Source organism: Dryobates pubescens, chromosome 13 (genome assembly GCF_014839835.1).
Source record: "Dryobates pubescens isolate bDryPub1 chromosome 13, bDryPub1.pri, whole genome shotgun sequence".
NCBI classification, from domain to species: Eukaryota; Metazoa; Chordata; class Aves; order Piciformes; family Picidae; genus Dryobates; species Dryobates pubescens.
In genome coordinates, this window is record NC_071624.1 from 12,570,159 (window position 1) to 12,585,176 (window position 15,018).

General features: G+C 38.6%; 1 protein-coding gene across 11 annotated transcripts in view; it reads right to left on the reverse strand.

Annotated features, from left to right (window-relative positions):
- The window catches only part of ATP11B (ATPase phospholipid transporting 11B (putative)), a 70,772-nt gene that overhangs the window by 39,059 nt on the left and 16,695 nt on the right, over positions 1 to 15,018 (reverse strand). For all 11 annotated transcript variants that reach the window (XM_054167062.1, XM_054167065.1, XM_054167063.1 and 8 more), the window contains exons 4-11: positions 12,822 to 12,902; positions 8,508 to 8,615; positions 8,209 to 8,337; positions 7,959 to 8,062; positions 7,445 to 7,492; positions 4,612 to 4,676; positions 3,970 to 4,051; positions 2,530 to 2,680 (exon numbers count right to left, since the gene is read on the reverse strand). In XM_054167062.1, the coding sequence (XP_054023037.1) occupies positions 2,530 to 2,680; positions 3,970 to 4,051; positions 4,612 to 4,676; positions 7,445 to 7,492; positions 7,959 to 8,062; positions 8,209 to 8,337; positions 8,508 to 8,615; positions 12,822 to 12,902 (768 nt within the window). The remainder of the gene's footprint in view (positions 1 to 2,529; positions 2,681 to 3,969; positions 4,052 to 4,611; positions 4,677 to 7,444; positions 7,493 to 7,958; positions 8,063 to 8,208; positions 8,338 to 8,507; positions 8,616 to 12,821; positions 12,903 to 15,018) is intronic.

Consider the following 15,018-nt stretch of genomic DNA (forward strand, 5'->3'; position numbering starts at 1 on the left):
CCACACACAGTGGCAATGTAGGCATCTCTTAATTGCCTCACTGATGCACCTTCAGAGTGATGAAAAAAGACTACCTTAAGCTGCATGTTTCAGTTGTCGAGCTCATTCATTTTTATCCTTTCTCCTGTCTGTCTGGAGGGCTGCCAATTAGTATTAACTGTGGTGGTGATTCTGTTTTTAAACCAGTCTCTTGAAAGAGTTGGGTCTGAAAAAGCTAACCTGTTCCCCACTTCATCAAGCAGCACCATTCACAGGTGTTTCTAAGGAACCACAAATAGTGGAGGCAAACAACTGACATTCCATGTTGTCAGAGCGATCTGCAAGTATTCTGTCCTGGTTTAGGACAGCAGATTGACAAGAGGTCTCTTATCTACTAGCATTCCTCAGTCATCCAAACTACATGACAAGAAACAGAACACATGGATTTCAAGGTGGAGACTTCATTGGTGCGTCTTCCAATCACTGTGTTTAGGCACATACATTTCAGATAAACACCTGTGTAACAGGATAGAGAATTCTCTTTATGAGGTAGAACAAATTTGAACAAACTCTGAAATGCTATGTTACAGTCTCTTTCAAGTCTCCATTTGCACAAGAAACTCAATATTGACATGGTACTTTGGGAAGACTCCTATCAATACATGAATACCAAGCAAGGCAGATTAGAGATGAGAAAAACTGGGATCTTTCAGCTCTACCAGATGCTGTGTAGATGAACATTTTGAAGAATAAGAGTATGAAAGTAGACAACAGTTTGCAAAGCTCTCTAATATCTGTTCTTCCCAATTATGGAGTGTTGCTATAATTACTTAATGAAAGTCTGTGCCAATAATTAAGGTGTCTGACAAAAACTCAGGAAGCTCTGTGCCTTAAGAGATCTTTCAAGCAAAACCAGAAGAGACAGTTATAACCTGAGAGCAGTAATTCATGTAAGAGAACATATAATGAAGTGACAATAACTAAGGTTAGGGAGTTTCTTCAAGCACTGTCTGTTAAATAACAATCTGCACAACTCAGGACTGATGACCAGAGAAAGCACTCCAAGTAAGGATGTCAGCATACTGAGAAACCCAAAAGTAGACTGTGGAAGTTAACAAAAGAAGAGGAAAATAAAGGCATGATAGAAGGAGAATGTCACTGCAGAAACAGATGGCTCTGTATGCTCCTGAAGGCAGAAGTCAAGGAAGGGAAAGATTGAGTAAATATTTAACCTGATTCTACTTGGAACTGAGCGGGCTCCACAGGCTGGTCTAACTTACATAGCAGCTACTTCAGATTAGGAAGAGCCAAGAATTTAACTGACCACTTCAAACAGTGGACAGTGGAAAGTGCATAAAGTAGGTGCAAGCACTAAAGAGAAGTCACTAAACAACTGGAAAACTTTTACATTAATTTAGCACTTTTCAACAGTGGCACTTTGCGGCAAGAGTATTTTAGAATACACTGAAAAGTTTTGGAACTGTAGCGATAACCTCAACTAATATTTGTAAACAAAACACAGCACTGAGACACAGGTGTTTTTCCACTTAAACCACAAAACCCCACTTTGTATGACAAGCTTCTGAGAAAGCTGCATGTTCTACTGGAATGCCAGTAAATGTTTAATTCTCTTTGAATTGAAGATGTTCTCAAATTACTTCTGGTTTTCTTCCTGAACCTCCATGTACTAATCGTAAATTTCACTCTATTGCTGAAGCAGAACAGAACTCTCCTGACCTGGATTTGGACCTTCCTGCACACATGGCACCTAGTGAGCACATTCAATTTTCAACTCTCTGGGAGGTGGGGAGGGTGTGGGTGTTAAGCATCTGACACCACATGTGGCAAGTGGATTTCCAGTTCCTCTGTCTTTTGAAAATCCTCTATACTTAGTGTCAGCTTCAGCCAGATCCTGAACTGTTTTGGAAGAAGGCAGACTCACATAGAAATCAAAAACTAAACCAGAAAAGTACAAAATGATTGAAAAAAGGACACTTCTCAGAACCACAGACTTCAGGAACACTTCAAAGCATCCCTCCAATCTCTACAGAAAGGTGAGAAGGCAAGCAGGAGCTTGAGCAAAATTACCGCCTTATGAAATTGTCTGAACAATCTCAGCATCACAGAGCATCCAAAATGCCTGAACTGTGAAATCACTGCAACGGAACGTGCACAAGAACAAGCTGCTCTGCCCTCCTCCCCTTCCTCCCCTTTTCATTTCAGGAATGACAAAAGACACCCAAAAGATCTGGAACTGCGATAAGAACAGAGAACATCAGGTAAAAGTCCTAACAAACCCCAACCTTTTCAAAAAGCTTAGTCTTCATAAAGGAAGAAAAAGTCCAACTGGTAACAGGGGTAAAGTGTTTCTACCCAAGGGTGAGGCTACATAGGACTAACTCTCTCAAAAACACTGGGACAATAGCACACAGACTTGCAAGTGGATCATGTGGCATTTACACCTGTATCCAAGAACAGAGACAGTGTACACATTCAGTGTATAGTGGTTGAGGGTTCCCCAGATAGGTAAATCAGGCAGAACTACATTACCTTACTGCTGTTTCTTTCATGCTCTGTTTTTCCATTATACCAAGGCTCATCCCATTTTTCTTCAGCTTGCCATGCATACTTTAAAATAGTGCTCAGAATGGCTTCAAAGAGGAGGATTATTAGATAAATAATCAAAAAGGAATTCATGGACCTATAGAGGTAAAAAAAAACAAACCAAAACAACAAACAAACAAAAAAAGAAAAGCAGCAACTTCTGTTAATTTTCTCTTTTAGCACACTGAGGTTAGATGAATCATTCAAAAACTTATTGGACTTTGTTTTTAATGTATACTGTGTTATGGGTATAAAGTTTCTATGTGACAAGCAGGCAACAGAAGTCAAATAAATCCTACATCTGACTAACACATATACTCTACATATAGCAATATGAAGGCTAGCTTAAGGTGCAGGAATACCCCAATATCTGACTTGTGCCACACCTGCTGTCCAAGATTTTAGGGACTCACCTGTTCTTCTCTTCCCCAAGTAGCTACCAAGGTGGTGAAGGCAGTACAAACAACCACAAGAAATCCAAGGCTGCACCTTGGATTGCACAACCATGTGCAATGATTGTTTAACCCAGGCCATGCTCTTGCCTCTATATTTTCTAATCCTAGCCAGACCACCTTTGCCCTCCTTACTTTGATGGCTGAACTTCTCTTGTTCACTCTAGGGTTCTGTTTGTATTTGGCTGTAGAAGACCAATCAACCCTACTTTTGCAAACAAATACCAGGAGCCACATTTTTAATAGCTGGAATAAAGTCACCATATCAGAACTTCTTTTACTTTTTAAATAATTCACAAGGTTCTACTTATAAATCTCTATTATAGTAGCACCTATCCTGTAAACTGTGAGCAAAGGTGTTGTGTTGGTTTTTTTTTAAAGTGCCTTGCAACTTGTGCTGGAAGCCAGGTTCATTGCAAAAAACCTATCTGCATCAGCTGTATTCTTTAGACTATATAAAACAAAGCTATTCTCCATTATACTAAACACTATGATTCAGAAGCAAGACTTGTAAGAGCTTACAACTACATTTCAATCCATCCTCTTTACAGGCATGATGCAGTCTTACAGCAAAGGATGCAGAAAACAAGCTGGGACTGTTCTGAAAACTATGTCTGAGCATCTGGTTCAAGCAGCATTTCACCTATCATTAAATGATTTCCACAGCTTGAAAACAAACGTCCCGAAGGAACCTTTTCTGCTTTAGATCTTTTAAAGCTTGGGTATTCCAGCTTTGCACACTACTGCAAGAATCAATAAAGGATGAAACATCAAGAAACAGATTTTATATGTATATCTTCTTACTGAAAGCAAAGCAAACACACTCTCTTCCCTTGCTTACAACCCAATGACGAGAGCATCAGGGTTTTTAAGTCAGAGGAAAAAACTAAGTCAAAACTCTACAAATAAGAAAGATAGTAGAAAATAAACATACTTTTCTACTGCTGACCGTTTCTGAGATTTACTCTTGTAATTTAATGCCATCTTTGTCTCCATACCTGTATACACTGCAACACCTGGGAAGGAAGGGGAGGGGGAGGAAAAAATTACACTGTATTTTCTGCATGCGTAGCATTTTTCATTTTAAGAGACATGGGCTAAAATCAGGAGGAGATATTACTTTTGTGTTTACTTCAGTGCAATGATAGTACTTTTTAAGTATGTGCAATATTCTGCTACAGCAAAACAGTACTACTGAAGCAATTTTAACATCTACTAAAATGCTCTTCATTATTATGACTCTACTGCTCTTCAATATGTATTTTATGGAAATCAGATTGGTAAATCTCAGGAGAAAATCTTGAATAATGTGTAACAGTAAAAACAGTCATTTACCCATTGAAGTTAACTTATTCCTTTATCAAACCACTTCAAATATGTTCACAGAACAGAGCTGGAACTTTATATCCTTAGAGATTCTTCAGCATAATATCATTGCTTTCATCTATAATCATATCCCCTTAGGTTACAGCCAGCATGATTATTACAATTTCTTCAGTGTAAGTAGAATTAAACCACAGTTCATCAGCATGTTTTAAGGAGAGAATACTCTTTAAATATTTAGGTGTCTACAAACCAAATATTTCTTTAGTGTTTTTTAATCTTGCTCCACGAAGTAAGAGACTTTCAGGCCCAAGAGGTCTAAAAAGAAACAGACATATCAGCATTTAAAAATTACTTCTGTATTCTGTAGGACTAATGAAATCCAGTTTCCTATGCAAAGCTGTCCCAGATCCCCTATGAATTCCCACCACAACTCCAACACCACTCTCATTTCAGTTGTCTTCAGTCCTCTTACCTCTTTTACCATACCTCACCCACACATCTCCACAAAGCTCTCGGTTTCCTTTGGTCACCTCCATACTCTCCTGCCACTGTTCAATTTCCCATGATTAGCAATTGAGCTAAGCATACCAAATAGCTCGTTCAGAGACACTAGCACGTCACTTGAGAAGCCAGCAGGCTAAAAAGCCTGTCAAGCTCACAGTGCAATGGTAGTGCTGGTTTAGGTTTAGCTAGTTTACCTGTTACTTCTATCCCTCTACCAAACTGAAATGATCTATCAAGTTTAAAAGCTACTCACATCAGAGGAACAAACAACTGCAGGGACACACCATCAACACAACAGTGCAAGTTTTGCTTCCTAACACCAGAGTAAAATTTAGAGGGTTTTTTTCCCCTTCACACCTTCACTGGCTAAGTTAACTGTGAACAGTGCTGTGAAAGTAAAGGCTCGGCTAGAATCAAGGTTCATATAAGGTTAGGGCTATATATTCTACTCCAGCAGCTGTATCATCTTTAGAAACTACCAGCAGAGTTGCTTGGTTTGAAATAGAATTTAAAACAAACCCAAAGGGGTACATTCACTACTTCTGTCCATGTTTCAAAGGAAAGCAAAAACTGAACAACTGCAGGGGCCTAATTGGCATACTGGGTGTAAGCAAAAGAACTGACGATCATATACCAAGAGCTACTTAGGTACAAGCCCTTGGGTTTGTCTTATTTTTCCATTAGCTGAACCACAAGCAGTCCATGCTGACTATTATATAAACAAAGCTCTTCTATTTGAAGTTCCTTTGAAAGCATAACCTGGAGTTACTCAAGAAAACCATGGCCAAGCCCATCCCCAACCTCCCACAGCGTAACATTTAACTTAAATGTTACTCCAAATGTGGCTGTTCCCATCCCAAATACCATGTGAACTGACTACACACACAGATTATGACAGGTTCTCCAAACGACACATACATGTGTTTAAAATTTTAGGTCAGACTCTAACTGAAACTCTGAACTAAAAGTGACTAAGTGGTCAAGCATTTAACCTCCTCTCTTGATAAATCTATTGGATATTTCTGGATTCAAGTGGGTTTTGCAGTTTGTAAAACCAGATTTTGGCAGATATTGGAAGTAGAGAATCCAAATCTGTGCAACATAGACCAGACAAGTTTATCTTTGGCATTCAGAAGATACAGGTCCACCAGCAGTCAGAACTTAGTTACTTTTCATGCTCCATTTAAACTGGCTCTGTTATAGGCTGTCAATTAAATTACTTTAATATATTATCTCAAAACTGAGCCTGTAAAGCTTGGCAGTAATGAATTCTGAAAAGGTCTAAGCGAAGTAGCAACCTTAGAAAACAGAGGAGTGGGTTTCTGGGGAAGGTTGAATAGGGGGCTTATTCTGGGGGCAGATAAGGCATTGGAGTTGGGGTCCTCTACATTCCCATATTTCTTGCAAAACCATTGACATGCCACTGATTCACCCTGAACTCTGTGTCTCTCCTATCTAAACTTGACAGATGTCTGTGAGCCTCATAGGAGGCTGTCAGATTCAAGACTTGAAGCTCTTCAGGCTGAAGGCACACATTACACAGAAAGTACTACTACTTTAATACTTGATTCAACCAGAAACATCACTTGGCAAAAAAGTGTAAAAGGATAACATTTTTGACATTCTAGCACTGAAAGAATCACAGATTTACCTACATTTATACATCATAATACAGCACATCTTGAGAAGAGGTGATCAAGTATTTTGAAAGTTTGATTATCAACAACTTAAAAGAAAACAATCAAATAACTTGCATGCTAAATATTCCTTAAAATCTAGCCCTTTCTTGTGAGTAATTTCCCTGTCTTTTTTCCCAAACAATGGCCCTTCTCACATTGTTTTTCCTGTCTTGTGGTGGTGGTAAGTGAATGAGCAGCTGTGGCTGTTAGCTGGGGCTAACTCACTGCAATTTGCAATCTTTTGATGAAGTTCACATACAGGTCTGTAGGTGTCTTCACCACTTTACTTTCACATATGTTTAGGCATATCCTACTCGCTATGACTACACAGGAAATGGTTGCAAGTACACCATTATGTACACAAAATCATGTGTTGACTATTATAGATGTAGACACTTATCTTTACAGTCCAGGCAGTACAACAGTTTGAAATACTTAGTATATGCTGCAAACTTTTTAGCAGAGGCTTTATTAAAACAGACCAATAGTATACAGGAATTTCATCTGCAAAAACACCTGCCTCTGATAAACAGATGACAAGGGATCTGTCATGTACATATTATGTAGTCTCCATAATATGCCACTGGCAAATGTTTAAGGTCAATAAATGCTTTAAACAACAAAAACCAAGTTCCCAGCTAATGACCCGTGCCAGAAAATCTGCCCTTCCAGAACGGTTAAGCTTTCCAGAACCATCATATCAAATTTGGAAAACCGGGTAGCAATGAGCTTTTTTCCTCTAGTTTTCTCTCATCTCCATCTGAACTATGCAGCTACAACTGACACTTTCAGTAGAAATACCTCTCCCTTTCATATAGTCGACAGTAACTCTTTTGTGATGGTGATGATTTTAACCACTTCCATCGGTTCTAAACTTCAATCTCATAAAATTTTACTTACCGTACAATTTCTTCAGCTTGTTGACTTATAGTTATTCTTCCAACAAATCTATAAAAGATGGCCAAAAAAAAGAAGAGTCATGAATGGCTTACAAGTACAAAATAACCAACTTTTATTGTCAATCAAACTAAAATACTGTGGGAACACTGGCAACAATTTTACAAGAAATATTTCACAAGAGAAATATTTCTCCTTCAAAAGAACAGCCATTAGAGAAAGCCTGTTAGAGTTCACTTACAAAACCACAAAAGATTGTATTCTTTGCTCTGTTAAAATGGATAGTCACTTCTTGGTGTTTCAGCAAGAAATAATTCCTCAACAAAATTCAGCATATGATCCATAAGAACTAGTAATTTTTCTGCTTTTAAAACCTGACACTTGCATATTTGGCACAAACCCTGCTACCAACTGGGGAAACAAACTACTATAGATAGTGTACCTTAACTCAATGTTCTCTACAAACTGAACACTGCATTTGGATTTAATTTCAAAATATTTACTAATAAAGTGATACCTGTATAGATCTGCCTCTGGCTGCTGACATTCTATAACAGCCACAAGTTTGTCCAGGTTGGCAACGGACTGTAACACTGCTGTTTCTGGGACCGCAACGTGTGTCTGTAAAACAGCGTCTGTTAGGTTAACGATACAGGGCTCCTGGGTTGCGGTGGGGGGGTGGGGAGGAGGGGGCTGTATTTCAGTGGACTGAAATAAAAAAGGCATGGCAAAATAGCAACACTTAATTTCACAGCAGTAACACAGACCTTAAGATTGGTCTCTCCATCCAAACTTGCGGTAGTAACATGGCATGAACCGTCAACTCGATCAGATGACAGAAGAACCAGATCAACAGGAAAAGTCTCATCTTTGGCTACTCTGACAATGTCTCCCACCTAATGAAGTGAGGACAAATGAGAAGTGTACAAATAGAGTTTGAAAAGAGACTAAATCATTTCAGCATTGTTACCAGATCATGATGAAACAGGCCACGATGTTTGGTAATGAAACAAAAGCTTTAGCAATGGACAGAAGCACAATTGTCCATTTGCCCTTCAGCACATACCCGGATGTTTTTAGATCTAGTTTTCACAAGGCCACCACTTCGAACAACATAAACTGGAGCACCATTTACTTCATTGTCTGCTTTATGTCGTAGCCAGTCTTCATAACCCTGTGGAAAACACACACAAATTTACTTTTTAAGTAAGAAACTCATAGAGCATAACAAATCTCTGCTAAGCCAGTGCACTGCAAATTACTCGCTGCATAGCCTGAACGCAGTTACAAACTTCTCCTGAGTTTCTACTGCAGTGGTTACACAAAAACTTGGGAAACTAATTTTCCTTCACTTTACACAAAGTAGCAAAAGTTGAGAAGAAAATTAATAGTCCTGTGTTCTGTTAAACAGGCAGGGACATTTTCTGCAAACAAGATGAACACTCAGTCTTTTGGGTTTTCATGGGTTAATATACCATGAAACTCAGAATAGTCACTCCCAGTCTCTCTTACAGACTCCTCTAAGAGAAGTAGACTGAAATTACTTCCTCATGTCATGCCCTATAACACTTCCTATAGTTACTGCCATAGCCTATGCATGAAATCTTAAGATTTCTTAATTGTGCATGACATGCTCTTTACACATCAGCTCGGTACAGCAAGAGATGACTGAGAAGATTTTAGTTTATGTATGCAACAGTTCACAGCAACTGAGTTTTTAAAAGGATAAAATAAAGCAGCTTTCCTTAGCCTGATATTCAGCACCTCTTTAAACACCCTTTATCTGTGCAAATATTCATGAGAGTGAATCCAGGTGTGTTATCCCCCTCCTGTTTTTCCTCAACTATTCATACACTGCTTAATCTCATAGCATGTTCATGTTTGTCAATAGTATGATCTCTGATCTCCAAGTCCAGCTACTCTTTAGAAAGCCCCATAAGCAAGCATAAGAAATGGATTAGTCCTTGCACAAAGTTTCATTGCCTCTTACATCCTGGCAAGACTCACACAACTGATTTCAATAGAGACATTCCCCAAAATATTTTTCTGTAGATTTACAAAACATGAAAGGGTTAAAACCACTTCCTTGGAAGTTTGAAGACTGAAGAAGAGGGCCCTCTGAAACAGCAGGCATAATCTCAATTCATCCTAGAATGCTACAAACATTAGATGAATGTCATAATACAAAGAGTAGTACTGCAGATGGAGTTTGGCAAGTTCTGAAGTGGACTGAATTTTGGAGGAAAGTTCTGTGCTGAATGTAGCATTTTAGAAGTATAGTTTTGCAGGTCTACCTTCATGAACCTCCACTGTTACTAGCACAAATATATAAAGACAGCACAACTGCACTTAGGTTTAAAAAAAGAAAAGATGGAAGCTTTATATGCCAACTGCTTAAAAATAAATGATTAAGAAGTGTGTGGTAAAACTAGCCACACAAATACTGTGAAATCAGATTCCTAAGTAAGAGTCTTTATGAATCCCTCCTAATCAGCATGAAAAGGGAAAATGAAAAAGTCAATGAGTACAGCTCCTTGTTAAAGGTGACTGACAGAAGAACACAAGGATTTAACTAACACCCAGTAACCTTGGGGCATTTGTCTCATAAACCTGAGCAGCTGAGCAATATGGGCATTTGGCAAAGAACTGAAATTTACCTTCTTTAGAAAGTACAGATTTCAGCGCTTTCTCCATCTGACACCTATTGCCTCTAACACAAGGGCAACACCTTACACCAGGGAATTATAAAGAGCCAACTCACTGTGGTCAGTTTAAATTCCCCCCAAAATCTACCCAATGCAGCATTTTTGAGAGAGCTCCTTAGCCTCACTTGTAAATGCTGCTAAAACAGCCTTAAAAAGATGCAGTAGAAATACAGGGAATGCTGCTTAACTGCAAGAGTAGAAAACAAAGATTAAAATCCTTCAAATACTCTTAAGTCCAGCTTAAATAACTGCATCAGTGTACTTGAGGAAAGGACAAAATTAAAACAGGCTTGTATATTAGATTACTATGTTTTTTCATCCTCAGTTTAAGGTTATATTTAATCAAAACCTGCAAAGCAGTTGCTTCTGATTTACCTGGCAGTCATGTAAACATGTGTCAAATCAGCTTGTTTGCTAAACAGCTATGAACTTACTGAAATGCACTAAGCTCCTTAGGAAATATCTTTATTTAGTTGTATTTTGGTTTGGGGTCTTTTTTGATTTTTGGTTTTATCTATTTTCTGGTTTTGGACTCCTCCAAGGACTGTGTACACATCTTCCCAGGCAGAAGGAGGAAAGTGCTCTGGCTAACAAGACAGACAAAATGACACAGCATGAGTTGCATCACTTTGCAGTCTTGTTTGTCCTTCTTCTGTCCTAGGTGCAATGACACTTCTAAGAAGAAAAAAGTTCTGTCTCCTTGGCTGAGATGAAAATAAAGATGAGTTTGAGGTCTGCTAGAGGTGCCATGTTAACTGGCCTTCTGGAAGTAGGGGAGAGTGTTCAGAGTTTATCCACCCACAGTCAAACTTCTCAAACCCACATACTGTTACTGGATCCATTTTGCCCCTTCATCCCTTGAAAGATCCTGATGTAACTTTATATAAACTGGTGCCCTGCAGCCTTCAAAAGGGGTTTCTTCCTCTAAATTTGCTCCCCATTCCACTTCTGGTTTGACAGAAAACAGGAGCTGGTTTTGAGACCACACTGGGCATCTTCCATCTTCCCCTCTGCATTCCAACACTTTCTTCCTTGTCCAAGGGCAGCACACAGAATTGTCTTTCCAAGACATCTTGTGAATACTTTTTGCCTACTTTGCAGTAGGTAGGATAAACAGAGAATCCATTAGAACAGTTCAGGTGGTTCCAATAGTCTTTGCAGATACTGAGAGAAAACCTTCTGATGCTTAACAAGTCATGAATGATTTGAAACTTCCAAAATGAATGCCAAGATTGTTGTTCTTTGCAATTGGTGGCAAGACATTTCTATTTCCCAATATAAGATTGGACATGTCAAAACAAATTGGTAATAGATTCTTTCAGACTTAAGACTTATACAAGTCCAACCTCTTTCAGGAAAAAAAACCAAACACCTAATAACTATGTCTCTTTCAGGTCACACAGCTTTAAGGGCTATTTTCCATTGCTTGCTTAGATCTTTTGAACCCATGATTTTTGAGGGGTGATGATATTTACTGTAATTGAATAGGACCGGGGCACTCTACATACACAAACTGCACAGCAACAAGATCACAGAATCAGAGAATCAACCAGGTTGGAAAAGGCCTCAGAGACCAAGTCCAACCTATTACCTAATACCTAACACCACCTGACAACTAAACTGACACATTAGTTGAGATATTACTCCATCATTTAACCTCCTTCTGCCTCAAACACCATTCTATCCACTTGAAAGCCAGAGCTATTTTTACTTTTGCCCTGTTTCTGGGTGGCTCTGGGTCTTACTGCCACAGAAGGCAAATTGAAATTCCAACTGTAGCTTCATAACAGTCTCCTGATTACTTTCCAGTTGCTATGACTGCATCTCTTCCCCAGACAGCACTGCCAAACCCTTTGAAGGGGACAGTTCCTGAAAATTACATCCCCGCAAAAGAGATTACTGTTTCTATCCACATCAGCTCCTTATATGTTTGGTTTTCACTCCTCTTACTTGAAGGATTTAAAGAAAACAGAAGATTGTTTCTTCTTTATCTCTTATTTTTCTTTTTCTCATTTCTTTTTAATATTTTCCTTCCAGGAGCTCTAGGTCTTAGCAGTCTGTAGTATGATGCTTGAACAAGATTCCTATCAAACTCAGAACATTCTTCTTATTTCAAGTGCAGTAAAGCACTTCTAAATATTTTATGCCACCAAAGGAAAAAGAAACCAGAAGCCTTCTAAACTGGACCTTTTACCTGGTACAGGATTATACAGTTAATATATATTTTACAGCATGAAACATCCTCCTTGGGGCAAAGTTTGCCTTTTAACTACTGACAAACATGGATTGCACCATAGCTTCATCTACCCAAGCTCCTTTCTCAGTGTGTCATGTGGGAGGATTGGTTTTAATATGCAGCGAGGTGTGCCAAAGGAATAAGTGAGAAGCTTTCAGAAAAGGTCTTATAACAAGTGACATGCAATGCTTGGACAAAAATGCTGTCTGACAGTCATTCACTGTCCATTTAAGCGTCACAGTGAGTCACTGAGCTCTTGACAACGAACCAAAAAGCTCAAGTTCAAGCCTCTATCTAACAAGAAACAGGAAACACAAAATCCTTTCTACAAAGATGACTCTTAAAAGATATTTTTAGTATCTACAGATTGTTGTGGTCCCACTTTATTAAGTAACTTTACCTTAGAAGGACTTCATACTGTAAGATTTTTCCCCTTTACCTGTTTTATGGCTGTCACAGTTATGACAAAAAATAATGGCAATCCACTGGTAATAGGACTAGTAGGGGTGTCTATCATAAGCTAAAAGAGAGGAAAAGATGAAAATTAGCACAAATTTTATTTTCACATTTGTACTTGCAAAAAAAATAACACAACAAAACAACCCATGAAGCAGGATGACACCTATTTTCCAAACTTGCCATTATAACTTATGAGTATTTTTACTGCAGTATTTCTGGAGTCTAAATAGTAATAATCCTGACACCTGAATAATCCATATGACTAACGATGCAAACAAAGGTTCTAGGGCATGGAACAGACTTAATAGCATTTATGATGCATGTGCTAATTTAAAGAGTCCACAGTAAAAGGAATATATATGTTTTCAACTTAGAAAGATGAATACACAAGTCCATAAAAAAAAAAAAAAGGAAATCTACATTTTGTGAAGCTGTTTCAACACCCTGCACAATCTACTGCTTAACAGCAATGTAGAATACAACAACATCCACTTTAGAAGGGGAAATAAAGCCAAAAATCATAATTCCTGACCATACAGATATTAGAGCACACTCTTTCTTAGACTGCTCCTTTCTGTCTCCCCCAAGTTAACATGCAGATTTTACAGTTTGTGCTATTGTTATTGGCATGCCACAAGTGCAGTGTATACACCAAACTTCTGGATGTGGAGGGGGACATTTGTGGTTCTCCTCTGCTGCAGGGAAAAAACCACACAGACAAGTGCTGTAAAGAAAATATACACAAAAGCTATTCAAAACCACAGATATCAATTTGATCCACTTTACCTGAGACTTATGGCATTGCTTTGGGAACCATTAAAGAAGAAAAAAATAAAAGTAATCATATATGAAGTTTAAGCTGTTGAGAGCCAAGAGCCTCACAGAGAAAACTGACTATGCCACCTTACAAAATGTGCATAAACGCTTTTTTTCCCCCCACTGAAACACAGAAATCAAATCTAGCCTGCAGTATCACCTTTTCTTCACCTGTAGCATTGCACCTTCAGCTTGGCAGGATGCTGTTCAAGAAAACCCATGCCAAAAGGATCTGACTTTTGTCTGTATAGGGTTAACCATGACATTTCTGCCATCTACACTCTCTCCTTCTTTCTCAGGAGAGGCTCTCATGTGGAAAGGAAGCAAGTTTTGTACTGATGGAATGATCATGGCAGCCTGCTCCTTTTGCCTCTTTGACCAGAACACCATGGCCCTTTGCCTTTTACACAGCTGGCCACATGCCCTTCACACAACTGTTTTGGAGTCTCATGTGAATGAAATGCAGTCAGTCACCATGTTGCTGGCATGCATATGTGCAGTGAACAACGTGGACTGGACTGTGCCGCGTGTTTAAATCACACAACGAGAACTTGCCCCGGCTCTGTCATCCCCAGTGGAATAAGGTGGCAATGATAGACACTGCATCTTGGTCACATGAGATTCATATGACAAAGAAGATACCATGGTGATCAAATTTAAAAGGCATCTTTGCCTTATAAAATGAAAACAAAAATAAAATTAATGGATTTCCAAGTGGGATTTGAATAAAACCAGATTCCACTCTAACAAATGAACCAAAATGTCTGCAGCATTTGTCCTGCTCAGTCTCCAAGAATACACACACACACAGACAAGATATTTCCCATACAAACTGGGACACCCTCGAGTCACAAAGTGAGAGAAGAACAGAGTTACACTCTGAATAGAACTTCTGTCTTTAGATCCACATTTGTTCATGGACATCACATTTAACTGTTACTGAAGTCTAGCAGTTGGAAAGGAATGTGACTCAAAATGTAACTAAAGAAGTAAATTTGCATTACAAAAAAAAAACACAATAAAAAAAACTACAACAAAAGCTTTAAAAATACAGTATAATGGCCACTTTAAGCCACATTTATGTTCCATCTCCAACATATCCTCATCTTCTTCATGCTACAATATGTTAAATAGCATGAAACATCATAACAGGAATGACAAAGTCAGTATTTTTCACTAGGAAGACAGGATGGGTACCACGTTGTTAGTCTACATTAGACCTATATGACTTCAGTATCTCTCAACACAGGATTTTCCAGCCTAGTAGGATATTCACTCTTTCCAAACTTGAAAGAACAAGAGCAAGGGACACAGGATGCAATGGATTAAAAATTACAGAACTGGCTCAGCTATTGACATCT